The sequence below is a fragment of the Pavona decussata genome, unplaced genomic scaffold (assembly GCF_977016875.1).
Source record: "Pavona decussata unplaced genomic scaffold, jaPavDecu1.1 SCAFFOLD_6, whole genome shotgun sequence".
Taxonomy (NCBI): Eukaryota; Metazoa; Cnidaria; class Anthozoa; order Scleractinia; family Agariciidae; genus Pavona; species Pavona decussata.
Genome location: NW_028145430.1, coordinates 5,534,813 through 5,548,794, shown reverse-complemented (window position 1 = coordinate 5,548,794; position 13,982 = coordinate 5,534,813). Strand labels below are relative to the sequence as shown.

The following is a 13,982-nucleotide window of genomic DNA, read 5'->3' as shown; positions in this document are numbered from 1 at the left end:
TTGAGATTTTCAAGTGCACTTGAATCAAGTGCTTACTTGAAACTAACTTAGCTTGTAGTGTGAAGCCAACATACAATGCTTACGATAAAAATCGAAACTAACACTAAAAAAAAAAAAACAACTAATACTACATTATCATTACAATATTTACACTCTTTAAATTGCATTACTGCACTGTTTTATTTATTATAATTACAGCTTGCTTACAATACAGTATATATTGCAGTACATTTCCCTACATTATTACAATGTTAAAAAAACCAATAGCAGACATGATAATAATACACACCAAAACTTAAATGAGTGGAAAAAACTCAGATCGAGTTTTTCAGGCTATAATATTTAAGAAAAAAAACAAGGCATTCGGTTGAGAGAATTGTCTTTGCTGAATCCCTAGTAGACAACTGAAATAAAAGGAGCTAATCAATGGAGTAAGGTTTGATCTCTTTCTTATAGTGTCTTAGGTGAAGTATAAAGCTTTCCATTTTTGGAATATTCTCTTACTTCTACAAATCCATATAAAGAAATCTAGCCAGTAAGAAGAGAAAGTTAATGGCGCTTCTGTTTAGGGATGCGTCCTGCCTCAGACCCATAGCAGTAAGTTGATTAAGAGCAAAGTTCCTACCTAAAATGTTGCGCTGCATCATAAAGGAAACTAGATTTTCCAGACGTTCTGCGTTTTGCTGCAAAACCAGAAAAGATAAAGGCTTTTCTCAGGTTCTCCGCGACATAAGGTACAACTATCATCATCTCTGTAGCCCATTTTCTTTGAGCGAGTGTTTGTGACTAGAGCTTAATGAAGGAATCTATTGTAAAGTGAAATTCAGTTGGTCTTGCACTTTTAATGCCTGTTTTGGCGGCCTGGTAAGCATTACACCAATTACAGTCATGTAAATCCTTAAGTAGGGGGCTCCATTTCTGCCGGTTGGGTATTGACATCTCGCATTTTGTTTCCAATAATTTTTGTTACGCCAATCTGCTTGGTTTCGTGAATTTCATCAGGGCAGTTGCAAATGTTTCTTGTGCAGAGGCGTTGATTGTTGTATTCGATTTTTGTCTCGTCCAGAGTGTTTTGGGCGCGGATGTTATTCCGTAGAAAGTAAGTGGGCAGACTTTAATGTGATATTTAATTCAGTTCAAGTTCCGTTGGGGAAAAAAAGAGTTTGGTTTCTCTTTTGATAATATCGCTCACTGTGGAAATTCCCATTTGGTACCAATTTTTGTAGAAAACTGTTTTGTCCATGATTCTAATAAGAGAATTGTTCCATAAGCTTTCGTCTAAGGGACCGTTCATTTTTTATAAGCATGGGGGGGCTGGTGGGATTTGGGGGGGGGCCACGAGAAAAAAAATGGCACTAAAGGGGGGGGCCACCAAAAAAAATTGAGTGAAAGAGGGGGGGGTCACCAGAAATAATTGGCTAGTAGGGGAAATTGACAGTGGCTCAACACAGAACCGATGAAGAAATTGAATATTATATCAATTTTATTTAATACGATTTTCCTAACCACTTTTAATTTGTTTTACATACTGAGGTCGAAATCTGCATTTCATATTAACAACAACTGAGGAAATGAAGCATATCTGTTGGAAAAGCAATAATGAATATAAACTGAAGTAGACACCTATGTTTGTACAAGTTCAAATTAATATAAAAACGTAACAGTCTCACTATTGAATCATCCGTGGGGGAGTAGTTTTCTATTAAGTGGTTGTACTCAGAACTATATCAATAGATTTGTTCTGTTTAATAGTACTCACTTTTATAAAGACTGTTGATTAGTAAACTATTTGAACCCAGGAGTATCAGTAGACTCAGTAGTATGCCTAGTGTGAACATCCAGATTAGTTTTTAGTAATAGAACTGTTGTTGGTGACTTCAGTTGACGGTAAATCTGAGCCGTAGGCCATCTTCAGAAAAGCTTGTAACTCTCATTTTTAATAGCAGTACTTTAATATCCAGGCGTGTAGGAGGGGGGGTTCGAACGAACCCCCTTTGAAGATCAATAATGGCGGAAGAAAAAGCACAATGAGGAGGTTGAACAACTACATGAGGTGTACCATGCGAGAGAGTAGAATGTCCGCCCTGGTTCTAATGTATATCAAATATGATATGCCTCTCAATCTTGACGAGATAGTCAATTTGTTTGAAGGCCTACACCCGAGAATGGTGCAGTTTACCAGCTTGGTGTATGACTATCAGCAGATCGAATAGCTATCAGAACTTGACAGGGCGCGGAATGTACATTGAACTTTCTTGTTTAAGTTGAGACAATTATGCCGCAGAAATTATGTATATAGCTTAAAAAGCTGCTGTAAAACAAATTTGTGATTTGCCTAAAATGGGTCTCAAAATGCAGGAAATGAGGTTTCTGGAAACCTAGATTTTCAAAAATTTCCGGGCGAGCATGCCCCCGGACCCCCCTAGTAAGAGCGCCTCCGGCGCTCCACAAACACCCCTATTTAACCCTTACCTACACGCCTGATATCTGTGTGTCCCCTGTTTTTTTTCTGTTTAATATGACTCGTAATCGTTGATTTGTATGCTTCAATCCGTATTTTGTTAGTCAGATCTGTACGTGTATTGTTTCTACTCGAAGGGGAGTAATTACACGTTAAACATTTGCTTGATTATTTTTATAGTTCCTCTAAGAATCTAAATGGAAATTTAGGGTTTGCCGTTGCCGTAAACGTGTCGCTATCTATAAAACGTTTTTTTTTTAACAAGAGAAATCTTTACCTAAGCAGAGAACGGTAACTTTTTAATAGTACTGTAAAGAAATCACAGTTATTATAATGTAACAATTACGTTTATCTTTGATATTAACAGTACACAAGCGTTTTGCTAAAGTTAGGAGTATGATTTGTTTCTGGTTGGGCGGGAGGGGGGGGGGGTCATCAGAAAAAAAGTTCCTGCTTGGGGGGGGGCCATGCAGAAAAAAATTGCATGCTAGGGGGGGGTCATACAGTTTCGTAGTGGCAATTAACCAAATCCCACCAGCCCCCCCATGCTCATAAAAAATGAACGGTCCCTAAGTATTTCTAATCTCAATTATCTTAAGACCTCCATTTTTAAAGTCTCTCATTATGACATGTCTCTATCTTGTCTCCTTTGTCACTCCAGAGAAAGTCGGGAAAAAAGATCGTTTAATTCCTTCAGGATAGGGTCATTTGACTGGAGAGAAGATAAAAGGTGGATTACTTGGGAGGCGACAAGACTTTTGAGGACAGTAATTTTCCCTATGAGCCTGAGCCTACGGGCTGACCAACAGCCTAGGGTGTTGCCAATTTTTCCTACTTTTTTCAGAGAAGTTCAGGGTAGCAGTTAGTTTTGGATCGATGGACGACCAAACTCCAAGTGCCTTCACTTTTGTTTTTTGCCAGTTAAAATTTCGTTCCGGGACGAGTTTTTCATCTCTTCCAGCACACGAACCAATCCACAGCGTTTCGGTCTTTTTAGCATGCCTGAGGCCTGACACTTTGCTGAAGCCTTCCAGGATCCCTAGTGCTTCGGTGAGAGATCTTTCCGAGCCTTCAAATATGAGAGTTGTATCATCAGCGTATTGGCTAATTCGGATTTCGATTTCTTTAACAGATAAACCTTTGATGACTGGTCTTTTTCGGATCGCTTTAGCTAGAATCTCGGCTGAGAGGATGAAGAGATACGGAGAGAGCGGGCAGCCTTGCCGCACCCCCTGTGGACAGAAAAAAAATCGCTTGCCCAGCCGTTATTCAGAATGCAGCTTTCCGTTTTATGACAGAAGGTTTTAAACCATCGGTTAATTGAGGGACCGAACCCAAAGAAGAGCAAAGTTTTCTGACACTCTAATGTGGCTTTCTCAAAATCAAGAAAAAGTAGGAGACCTGAATTGTTTTTCGCATAGGCGTAATTAATTGTGCTGTCAAAACGGATATTTTCTCCTATATATCGACCTTTCATAAAGCCAGTTTGATCATTGTTTATGAGGTTTGGAAAATAGGTCTTTAAGCGGTTTGCAATGGCTTTGGCAGCTGTTTTGTAGTCACTTTTTAGAAGTGTAAGTGGCCTCCAATTGCGTATATAGTAAAGTTCTTTACACTTCTTAGGGATGAGCTTAATAATACCCCTTCTTTGAGAGTATTGTTAAGTGAAAAAAAGTCGCAAGTTGTGCTTGAAATCATGTCGTTTTTCCATGTCTGTCATTAGGGGGCGTGAGGGGGCGTTATGGCCTACATTCGGCAGTTACCACAACGAAAAGAGAAAATCAGGAAAGAGCTGTAACCGGGGTAAATGCATGTGTTAAGATTATAAAAAACCTATTTCATTTGACTGGAATAAGCTTGGCACTTCTCAGTTTTGACATGACTCAGCAAAGCCTTTGACGAATATCCAAACCCCCGTACGAAACATGAATTTTCGCGAATATCTAAACCGCGTAAGAATAACTAAAATGATATCAAGTGTGATTTTATTGGATAGTTTCGTTTGACAACCTCACATTTCACTTATCGTTTGCCCACAGTATCTCGATCTGATCGCATACAAGTTGAACGTCTTTGAAACAAGTCAAGATGTTTTATTGAGAAACTTGGACCGGAATCCTGCCTTTGATTCTTCTGTTCGTTTGTTTCATTTCACGATTCATGTTTTTAAACGAAGGCAATTCTATGTGAACGTTTTGTGCAGCAAAACCATCGGATTCTTCAGATACGTTACTTTACATCTTTAATGGTGTCAAGACTTTTAGAGACTGATTTATTCAAAAGTTACACGTGTGAAATGCGAAAATGAAGGTTGGCTTGGGTAGCCATGACACCAACAACATGAGAAATGAGTCACTACTGTTCCCGAGTTTAAAATTGGCATCTTCACATAAAGGAACGTATGTTTGACTAGTAAGGAAAAAAAAAACTGAAACTAGTTCCACATGTATATACATGTACTAAGCTGGATGTCCAGTTCCTTTTCTGCCCACCGAGGGTCTTCCTCCAATCAGAAACAGTCTTGTTAAGATTAGGAGAAATGACGATGGCTGACGGCTGCCCTTGCTGTAAGTTACTGAGAACGCTTTTAACGTCCACTGGTTTCTGCTTTCAAACGATGTTGTTATTATCTGTTTTTGTGCACTTCTTTTCCTTTCCAGAGTTCCTTCTAGACCCAATCCATGACAAAACGGTTCCAGAGCGAGCCCTGGAGGTACTTTGTTGACTCTCTGTGCTGGTCTTACGGCTTCTGTCTGAGGACGTGCTTAGCTTTCTAAAGGTGGAAGCAAACGCAGTGCTTGAGCGACGACTTCTGAACACCTCATCCACACCTGGGCCCCTTCTTAAAACGAGCCTCTGTAAAAGCACCATGATGGTCCTGCGCAGGTCCTGGTTTCGGTATGAGTACAGGAATGGGTTGAAGGCGCTGGAACTGTAGTGCATCCATTTGACAAAGTGCAACACCCGCGCTGAGGTGGTGGGAGAAGGAAGAACTTCAGGGTTGAACGTAGCAACCATGGTCAGACTGAACAAGGGTAGCCACGCTATAACAAACAGCAGTGTTATTATCGCTACGGTAAAGGCCAATCGAACCTAGAATTAGAATGATAGAAAAAAAATTGTTAACTAGCTGTCAAAAAATAAAGTTCACTTAACGGTTCACGCAGACATAGAAGATGAAATCAGTGGCAGTCACGTTAAGAGATGGAAAACAAGAAGCCTTTGTGTCCGAATAGGCTGAGATCTTGAGCTCTCAAATTTCCAAGCGTGAGATCAGTTACACAGAAAACAGTATAAGTTAGTCAGTCAGAGGAGTTAATCCCGGCAGAAAGCGAGCGCTTGGGAAAACAAGATTGGCTGCACAACAGAGGTATGAAACTGGATGGACTTCAATTTTCAAAGGAATAATCCAGGGAAGTTTTTTTTTTCATATAATTAAAGATAGTTATGAAAACCAAAGACAATGATCGAGAAATTCACTCACGGCTAATCTACTTGAAAAACCCCATGTGATAGCCAACACCCTTTCGTCACTTTGAATGAGCGGTAATTACCAGCAACATACAACAAATTTCACCTCTTTTGCCAAAGTGGTCTTGTGAGCCTGGTGCTTAGTCAAAGTTTCTTTGGACTTGGCAGCCACAAAAATCCCACAGTAAGCAATAATAATCACCACAGCTGGAACGAAAAAGCACACTGTTGCTGTTAGAATGGTGTATGCCATCTGCCAGTCTGTGCCATACTGTAGAGGCTGAAGTGACGCCAGCACCGCCGAGAACACCCAGATGGCAGCCACTGTAATGTAGAATGTTTTCCTGTGGAGTAAGAGATGCTGCATTGGTCTGAGAATGGCGTGAGACCTCTCAATACTGATAGCTGTTAGTTGAAGGATGGAAGCGCTACCAATGAAAATATCCGCTGTTATATAAAACTGGTAGACGTAACTGTTGAAGCGAGCGCCGCGATGATCGGATAACGTTATGTGCATCCAAATAGGAAGCGACACCACTCCAACTAGAAAGTCTGCGGACGCCAGGCCGATGATTAAGGTGTGTGTGACCGCCTTACGAAGCCACTTGTTTGAAGCGTATGCTCCAATGACGAGACCGTTTCCAGAGATGGTTGCGATTACCAGGAACGCATACGATGCTAGGGATACGTACAGCTCAGCAGAAGAGCGAACTGGCTGTACGTGGGCAGACGTTTGGTCAGTAGGTTGAAATGTGGTGACGTTGTTTTCCATACCTTGCATTGGTGTAAAGGCTAAACGAGGAATTCTTGGGTTTTCCTTGTTTCCAACTACTATTATGATACCCTATTTCAGAAAAATGCACCAAACTTTTTAGCTGGATCAAAGATGATGGCTTGCCAGCGTCTTCACCAACTCTATATACGCTCTGCGGACAAAAGAAGGGAAGAATAAAAGAATGCCCTCAAGTGAAACTTAAACGGCCGAATTGTTCTCTCTAAGGCTAATTGTTGTAAAAGTACTTTCGTTCAGTATGTTGACCGATTAATTAAATGGGTATTGTCTGGGTACTGTACAAAAGAACAAAGGTCTCATCCTGGTTTGTTGTAACAGAGCCATGTTATGTTGCTTTTAATCCAATGTTTCGGCATTACCTTGTGCTTTAGTCATGATATTATTCTCGCAAAACAAACTTCAAAAACTTTCATTTTGGAGGCTTCCTAGTTTCTTTGACATAGCGATTAACAGGGAGGGGCGTTTTCTAGTAACTTATCCAATATCGGCTTATTCTCACCCATCTGTCTGTTTGAATTAATTTGCTGTCAGAATTGGTCTCTTGCCAAGTTTAATTGCCGTCTGAATTGGTGTCTGCATGAAAAAAAAAAAACATTCTTTACCCTTTGCAATCGCCTAGTTCACTGCAGGACAACTCACAAGTTTAGTTGTATAAAACTTCAAGCAATGTTGATTTCAGTGGATTTAAATTTGTTTTTAAGGTCGTTCACTCATGCATAAACAGAAAAATAAGTAAGCACATTGTCAATTCATTGTTTTGAAAAGTTATTTGTCATAGATAAATCATGCACCGATCATGCGCCGTCAGTTCTTTGGAGCACGTGCACACCCTCAATACAATTTGTAAATATGTCCCCTTTGCAGCTGATATAAGACTGGTCCGCCTGGATTACCAATTGTTAGCTGCCAGTCAGGCCATGAAAACCTGTATATAACCTGATAGTAAAAGTTAAGCCAAATAAAAATAATGTGTCTTTATTCTCCTTCAGAGAATTGAACTTTAGCCGCATTGTGCAACTGACCTAACTAGACTGTTATGGATTAACAAGTCGTGATATCAGACAATAGGATCGGGTGCAAAACACTATTGTGTGGCCCAATCTGTCCGCAATTGTTCCTTTCTGTCGGGACATTGGCTAGAGGTACATAAAATTGATATTGCTTTCTTGCGCAAGTTCTAACACAATTAATAACTGAAAATATTACGCCCTAAAAGTTCACCTTACCACATTCCTGACATGTCCACACTCCCACGCCCCAGCCAAAAAAGCACATGTTGTACAGTCTACAAAATGTTCATTTAGAAAACAACAGTCGTTCGATTCACAGGGGAGGACGACATGAGTCTTAAGACTAGCGTTGAAAGAGATGAGTGGCATCATGAAGAATAAAACTATGTATATCCACTCAATTGATTAAACCAAACATTCATTTCCACTCCCCCATCGACGCAGCACTATAATTTCTTTAGTAATTAACCCCATTATCAGTAGGACTGAGGAGAATACATGACTGATGTCTGTCTGGTACTCAATGATCGAACTCCATGCACTGGTATTTGAAGGGGTAAAAATGATTGATTTTTACACTCACATGCACCTGAGAGGTTTGCAAGGACATCACAACCCAGGGAAAGTTCAGTTTGAACACAGTATTAGATTATTCAGTTTGTTGTTGCTGACGAGTAGGTGCCGACTCTTTTTTCCCAAATTTGTATTAAAGTAAGGACCTATCGCCTATCTCTGTGTCACGACAGTTTTGACCACACAGCTATTTCCTTTTGAGTTTCCAGAATGGTTCGTTGATCCATCGTAGTTTGCTAAATGATGACCTTTCTTTGTTTTCCTAGTCGTCGAATGAGAAAAAAAATTAAAATAAAAAGGATATTGAACCGCTTTTTGTTTCACTGCGAATGCATTAATGAAGCGATATCAGCATGGGAGCGGACAACAGAGTAACTGGCGTGGTTCCGGGCTGGCTTCTTCTCTTTGTTTTAATACATCCCTTACGTAAAAAGACCGTGTGATTTGACAAAGTGATTGGAATTATTCATTCATCAACTCATCAAGCAGAATATTTTATTTCAGCATTGTGGTTGGTTAAATGAGTTGAGTTCGGGCGTCCGATTGCATGCATTCTGGAATAATAATGAGAGGCGCCCTGAAACGGTTTATTTCGGTGGACATCTGTTCGGAAGGCCTCAACCGCCTCAAAAATTCGGGTTTAGTTTTAAAGAAAATCTACAGTTTTCTTCGACAAGATCTCAGATCAAAATTTCTTAATTTCTTTCCTTTCGTTTATGCCGTTAAAATGCGAGGAAATAAAAGGTCAGCTTACATTTTCGTGAAACCAGAAACTGCTAGTAACTTCGGGGAATAAAATTCCGTTTCCTAAAACTGCAACTTAAATTTCCAGCTAAACTGAGCATCCGAACGGATCGATATGTATTGGCTTACACAAATATGTCTTGAAAAGGGTACAAAGCTATCTTGGAACACAGGAGACAACAGTGTTTTGCTTAAATGTTCTCGTTGCGGGGTTTTCTGTTTCAGATAAATTTGTAGAATGCGCAACTTCAAATGTTCGCTCGCACACGGTATTCCCGGTATTCCAGTAACTCCTAAAACCTCTATGATGAATTTTAGTAAACATTGTGTTTATTATTCTGAGGCACACAAACAGAACGCACGTTTTATGTCAACGGGTTACAAACTCTCGCCTTAACACAAGCCGAGTCGGCTTCTAAGGAAAAGGAAAAAAAATTAAGTTGCTGAGTTTAAGCACCCAGTTTCCCGAGATGAATTTGGATCACAGCCATCCATTGAACAACCAAAACCTATTTCCAGAATTGAGACCAGAATGACAAAACTGTAGATCACATCAAAGTTATATCAGCCAAAGGAAATGGGATTCGTTGGGATCCAAGGCGAATGAACTCTACAGAGAAGCACATGTCACGTGATCGCCCTAAAGCAAAACAGAATTTTCGATTTGTCGCTGAATAAAGGCGGGGAAATTCTGACCTCAAAAAAATTGTCTTTTCGAGTACGGTTTCCAGTAAAGATTTGATCATGTTTGCATGGTACTATAAATAAGGAGATTCGAGAATGTTGGTTGAGTGACGACACAGTAGAGTGTTGAAAATTGTATCTTAAGCACGCAATTTAAAAACTCATGTTTTTCTCTTTAAAAACACTACTTTACTTAGATTTTGCCGACCTTATAATTGAAAAACACTTTAGTTATTCATGCAGCAATGTTTCTTGAACCCAAATGCAAAGTTTTGGGAAGCGATTGCGTGTTATTAAAAAAAGATAATATTCTCAAATGTTCACATTTGAAACATGTATTTTTCAATTACCTGTATATCTTGAATATTATTTTATATTCACAAACAAAGATCCATCGATGGAATAACAGCTAGTTCATCCAACTTTGTGTTTCATTGCTGTACTTTTGTACCTAATCATGGTTGTGGTGTTGGTATGGTGATTCCAGTAGCGGTGTTTTCACATGGATCGTTGATATTAAGTATAACATATTGACCTGCCGATGTATGAATGCTTTTTGTTGTATCAGTACATGTACCCTGATTTATTTTTTATTTATGTGAATTATTACCGAAACCAGTAAATTTACCGTGCCCTGTCCGCCGCAGGACGTTACTTTTGACGCAAACGAAAACATCTGTCGCACCGTTTCGCATGGTTTCTTCGAGGCGGACTTTTATTTACACTAATACCATTAAGCCTTATGACGAAACTACAGTTTTCTTTAGTTAAATATCAATCATCTATTACGTTTCAGAGTGCCTTTACTCTTTAGACAGTTGTGACTGGCCAGCTGAATATTTCCGATGGTTTTGAACAGTGACAGTGAAAAAGAAAAGTTGAAGTTGACAATAAGGATAGAGCAGACTTGATCTTCTTAACCTAAACAAAGTTATGAGATTAACAAATACCTTAATCTAAGCCTTGTGATGTTGCCACACAGGTTATATGTATTTTGGTGAGTTTTTCGTGCAAGGTCCTTGGCGTAGGGAATAATTCCTTTTTCGTCAGCACACAGTAGCCAAATATCTATCTTTCATCACCTGGCCTTTTACCACTGGTGACTACAAAGTCTCCTGAGAGATGCTTTGGATAAACTTCTCTATTATTCAGAAGACAAAAACTGAATAATCAAATTCATGCAATTGTTACCTCTTTTCCACCCGTTTTGCTGGTCTCAGTTTTACTAATTCCAGAATTATTACCATGCTTTTACCATATAATTATTATAAAGGTCTCTGTTTTGGAAGCAAGATATAGAATAAATAATCACGTCCTGACAAGATCAAGCAGGAAGCCATTTAGTTCACTTGATTGCATCCTTTCAGCCAGTCCTTTGTCTGAAAAGAAAACCTCAAAACAGTCTTAATTTGGGGCTTTTTTCTACTACAGTACCGGAATCGTCGACAGCATCAATAAACACTTACGTTTTCCTTTCAGGCAGATTTGAAATTAGTTTTAATACGAAAATTACTTGGTCTACTGTAGGTTCTCAGTTTTAATAATAATAATAATAATAATAATAATAATAATAATAATAATAATAATAATAATAATAATAATAATAATAATAATAATAATAATATTATTAATAATAATAATAGTAATAAAAAATAATAATAATAAATCTTTATTAAATATACCAAGCAGCTGAAATTGTTATTTACAAGTTAAAAGTTAAGAAAAGAACTATTAAAACCTATTTACAATTCATTCCGATTTCGAGACTAGTTTTCAAGCACAAAACTTTTTTAAAGAAAATACAAATGTCATAATAATAATAAGAATAATAAAAAGACAACATCTTAATCAACATAATAATAATAATAATAATAATAATAATAATAATAATAATAATAATAATAATAATAAGTTAATAATAAGGCAAACTGATCTTTTTAATACCGGCGGACACTAACTTGACACAAATTGCCGTACGTCAGTTCAATGCGATACGACAGTGCAATACGTCAGTGCAATACGACGTCAGTTCAATGCGATACGACAGTGCAATACGTTAGTGCAATACGACGTCAGTTCAATGACTTCAACAAGGAAACCGAAGATGACTCTCAGTTAATGGCCTTATGCGTTATAATATATTACTTTCACGAATTAGCGCTCGTCGTGAGATCGGGTCTTCGCTCTGGTGCTCGACAAACGGCGAACGGCAGAAATGTCACGTGACCATGTTTATCCTACATCTTCCGCTCAATGACTTCAATTTCTCAGTAAAATTGATTAGTTTGCCGTTAGCATCAAAGGTCAGAATTATTTTGCACAATTCCCATCTATATATTCGTTTTTTCAAGAAAACATCAACGGGAATTTCAAGTCAGTCCACGTGTAAAAGCAAGATATAACGTACTATGTGAAAATGTGGTTCACCGGCGAGGATTCGAACCCCGGTCTCCTGCATTCAAGGCAGACGTGATAACCATGTTTTAAAGTCAGTCCCACGGCCCTCCAGGTGCGGGGGTTGGGCTTGAGGCTAACAACCTCATCCTGTAAAAAGAACTTGATACGGAAACAGCAACGACGACAACCAACAATCTGCACACAGACCCTCCCAGATCTCCGAACCGCATGACTGCCGGTGGTGAAAGCCAGAGGAAAACCACTGGCTTGAAGTTGGAAGTGCTGAGTGCTAAAGGAACTAAAGGAGCTCAATCACAGCTGGAGCACCATTGAGAAACTGGCTAGAGATAGGTAGGGTTGCTGTCCTATGTGCCACACAGGCATGATGGACAGTAAGTAAGTAAGCTTGTCGTAAACGCGATTTTAAATCTCTTTAATACAGAAAACTTAAGGTTGCCTACGAGAGGTTCCACATATAGTGATTTGACCGGGAAAATTTTGGTATTTTTATTATTTTGGAAAAGTGGTCGCTGGGAGGTGGTTTGGCTGTATTGTTCCACAAGCTGGAGTTGGATATGATCTGATAATCATCCCAACAAGCACGAATGGAATAATTATTTTATTAAAAACAACAAAGAAATGTTGCAGAAGAACGAAGAACGACAGCATTAAAAATTATTGTTAAATACTTCAGTTTTGATTGGCTTTACCTACTAATTTTCGCGCGTTTTCATTGGACAAAACAAGTCACGTGGTTCAATCGGACTCATAAGCTCATCTTGTCATTAGTATTCAATTCTGTTTACTGTAATTTCACGCGGTTTTCCCGCCAACAACTGTTTTTATGACGACAACGGACGGATCCCTAACTTAAAACAGACACAACTAAAACAGAAACCCACCAATCACAGCTGCACCAGTGAGTTAGGAGTTTGGAGATAACGTGATCGTGGGGCAACCTGGATCTGTTCAGAGGCTATAGAAACTGCATTATGGTGCATTATCTTCAGGATTTGACCAATACGACTTGCAAAAATAATATGCGAGGACCTTTTGTGGTCTTTTACAGGTGAGGGTGCTTTCTTTGGGGACTATACCGGAACATTGAATGGGAATGCTCGAAAAATTCGGTAATCGCGTGTTTTTTTTTTCATCAAATAGAGATTCCTCAGTGGTATGATCACCAGGAGAGAACAAACGGTATAAACCTGCTGTATGCTGGCAATGACTTCTTTCTTGAAAAAGAGAACGAATTTTTTGGCAAATTTTTCTGTAGAAAGATATACCAATCTCTCGTGACGAAGTCGATGAAAACTGGGCATTGTGAATAATATCTATCTGAAATGGATCTGTTCACTTCATGTAACACTATTAAAAAGCACCACAATCTATTGATTCGAGGGGTGGTGGGATTTGGGCCACTCCCTCCATGCGGTGTACTTTCATTGTCATTGTCTCCGTTGCCGCTACCAAATACATTAAATACACCCCTTAACTACAGGTTATGCTGCAGTTATTAGTGCACAGATTAATGTAACAATATCTTGCATGAAAATTACTCAGGGCTATGATCAAAGATAGATCGAAGCAATTTACCAAATATTGAGAGGTATGGCATTATGAACCAGTTGGCATTTTTTACTTTGGCTCTTCGGAAAAAACCCACACAAACCAATCTCGCACTTGCTTTATTTTCCCACTGGCACAATAATGCTTCAAATACTGACTTTCAATGTTCGATGTAACAGGTTTAGGATAATTGAGTTAATAGAGGGACCTGGTCGGTGATAAAACCAACCTTGTTGTCAGAAAGTGTGCTTTGCACGACAACCATGATATATTACACTTT

General features: G+C 38.9%; 1 protein-coding gene across 1 annotated transcript; it reads right to left on the bottom strand.

Moving 5' to 3' along the window:
* Positions 1–5,071: 5,071 nt before the first annotated feature.
* Positions 5,072–7,574, bottom strand: LOC146489370 (octopamine receptor beta-1R-like). Its single transcript, XM_085110605.1, has 2 exons — positions 6,039–7,574; positions 5,072–5,554 (listed from the first exon to the last, which is right to left on the bottom strand). The coding sequence occupies exons 1-2, from the start codon at positions 6,711–6,713 to the stop codon at positions 5,072–5,074; spliced, it is 1,158 nt and encodes a 385-aa protein (XP_084966731.1). The 5' UTR covers positions 6,714–7,574.
* Between the last annotated feature and the right edge of the window lie 6,408 nt (positions 7,575–13,982).

Coding starts and splice junctions, on each gene's coding strand:
- LOC146489370 (XM_085110605.1), bottom strand. CDS start 6,713: ATGCAAGGTATGGAAAACAACGTCACCACATTTCAACCTACTGACCAA. Junction 5,555..6,038: donor AGACCACTTTGGCAAAAGAG/GTGAAATTTGTT, acceptor TTCTAATTCTAG/GTTCGATTGGCCTTTACCGT.